A 1,378-nucleotide genomic window follows, 5' to 3' on the forward strand; every position below is an offset into this window, starting at 1 on the left:
CTATCTATCTATCTATCTATCTATCTATCTATCTATCTATCTATCTATCTATCTATCTATCTATCTGTCTATCTCCTACCACCATGTTTAGATCTTTGTTGAATTACATACAAGAGTCTAAATATATTCTGTAGGTAACCAGAAATAAATGTGATGAAGGAATCAATCACGAATGAATCACGCTCCTAGCGGTCTAGACCCATCAGGTCTAGACCTCTCTATAATCTACAGATAGAGCAGGTCTAGACCTCTCTATAATCTACAGATAGAGCAGGTCTAGACCTCTCTATAATCTACAGATAGAGCAGGTCTAGACCACTCTATAAGCTACAGATAGATCAGGTCTAGACCTCTCTATAAGCTACAGATAGGGCAGGTCTAGACCACCAGGTCCCCGGTCCAGTGGGTCTGCCTGCTTGTATGCAGGTTCATTACTCCTTGTTAAATAACTCATTGGGCTGTTATTGAATGTTCTAACTTTTAAAACCATGATCTGCGTTGATGTTCTCCAGAAACCTTCATCCCTTGATATGGAGCTGTATGTTTTGAGATGTAGAGTCATGTTTGAACTCATAAAGTTTCTTTGATCTTTCCAAAGTGGTTCGTGTTACAAAGAAAGTGATGAGAGTGAAGTTTAAGAAGAAGGGGAACGTGGATCTGAATGACCCTGCTGTGCTGGCGGCCATGTTGGAGCAGGTACATCCTGTTTTCTACTGTTTTACCTTCATGAAGAACCAATGTAATAAGATAAGTTTGGTGTCTCAGCTCCAACAGAAGCTGAGGGCCCAGGGGCTGGACCCCAACATCAAGCTGAGCTGGAGGAAGCAGGCCAATGGACACGTCTTCCACAAGGAAGACCAGAAGACCACCAAGAGGAGGAGGAAGAGGGACGAGCTGTAATGTGTCTTTCTTTCCTCTAAGATGTGACGGAGAAGATCAGAGCTGCAACTATCAGCTGATTCAGAGTCAGTTCTGGATTTCCTTTTTCAACCTGGACCCTATTTGGGTAAATAAGGTCCAGGTTGAAAACTACTGAAGTTACACTTTTGATAAGTCAAAACTATTTTTTTAATTAATTCATCTTTTTACAGCTTCTTAAACATGAAGATTAGATGCTTTTCTTGTTATATTTGATCATATCTTAATATATTATATGGAGATTAGATGCTTTTCTTGTTATATTTGATCATATCTTAATATATTAGATGGAGATTAGATGCTTTTCTTGTTATATTTGATCATATCTTAATATATTAGATGGAGATTAGATGCTTTTCTTGTTATATTTGATCATTAACTCGTGTGAATGATGATAATTAATTATCTGTCTCTTAGCAACAAGACAAGCTCTTTTTCTGAAACCGTTTGATTATCTACA

At 38.1% G+C, this 1,378-nt stretch overlaps 1 protein-coding gene across 1 annotated transcript in view; it reads left to right on the top strand.

The window, feature by feature from the left end:
* Positions 1-1,175, top strand: part of LOC117940308 (macrophage mannose receptor 1-like) — a 20,178-nt gene extending 19,003 nt beyond the window's left edge. Inside the window, exons 2-3 of the mRNA XM_034865637.1 lie at positions 599-696; positions 766-1,175. Coding sequence (XP_034721528.1) covers positions 599-696; positions 766-900 — 233 coding nt within the window. The 3' untranslated portion in view covers positions 901-1,175. The remainder of the gene's footprint in view (positions 1-598; positions 697-765) is intronic.
* The last annotated feature ends 203 nt before the right edge of the window (positions 1,176-1,378 follow it).

This window comes from Etheostoma cragini, unplaced genomic scaffold (genome assembly GCF_013103735.1).
Source record: "Etheostoma cragini isolate CJK2018 unplaced genomic scaffold, CSU_Ecrag_1.0 ScbMSFa_2165, whole genome shotgun sequence".
NCBI lineage: Eukaryota > Metazoa > Chordata > Actinopteri > Perciformes > Percidae > Etheostoma > Etheostoma cragini.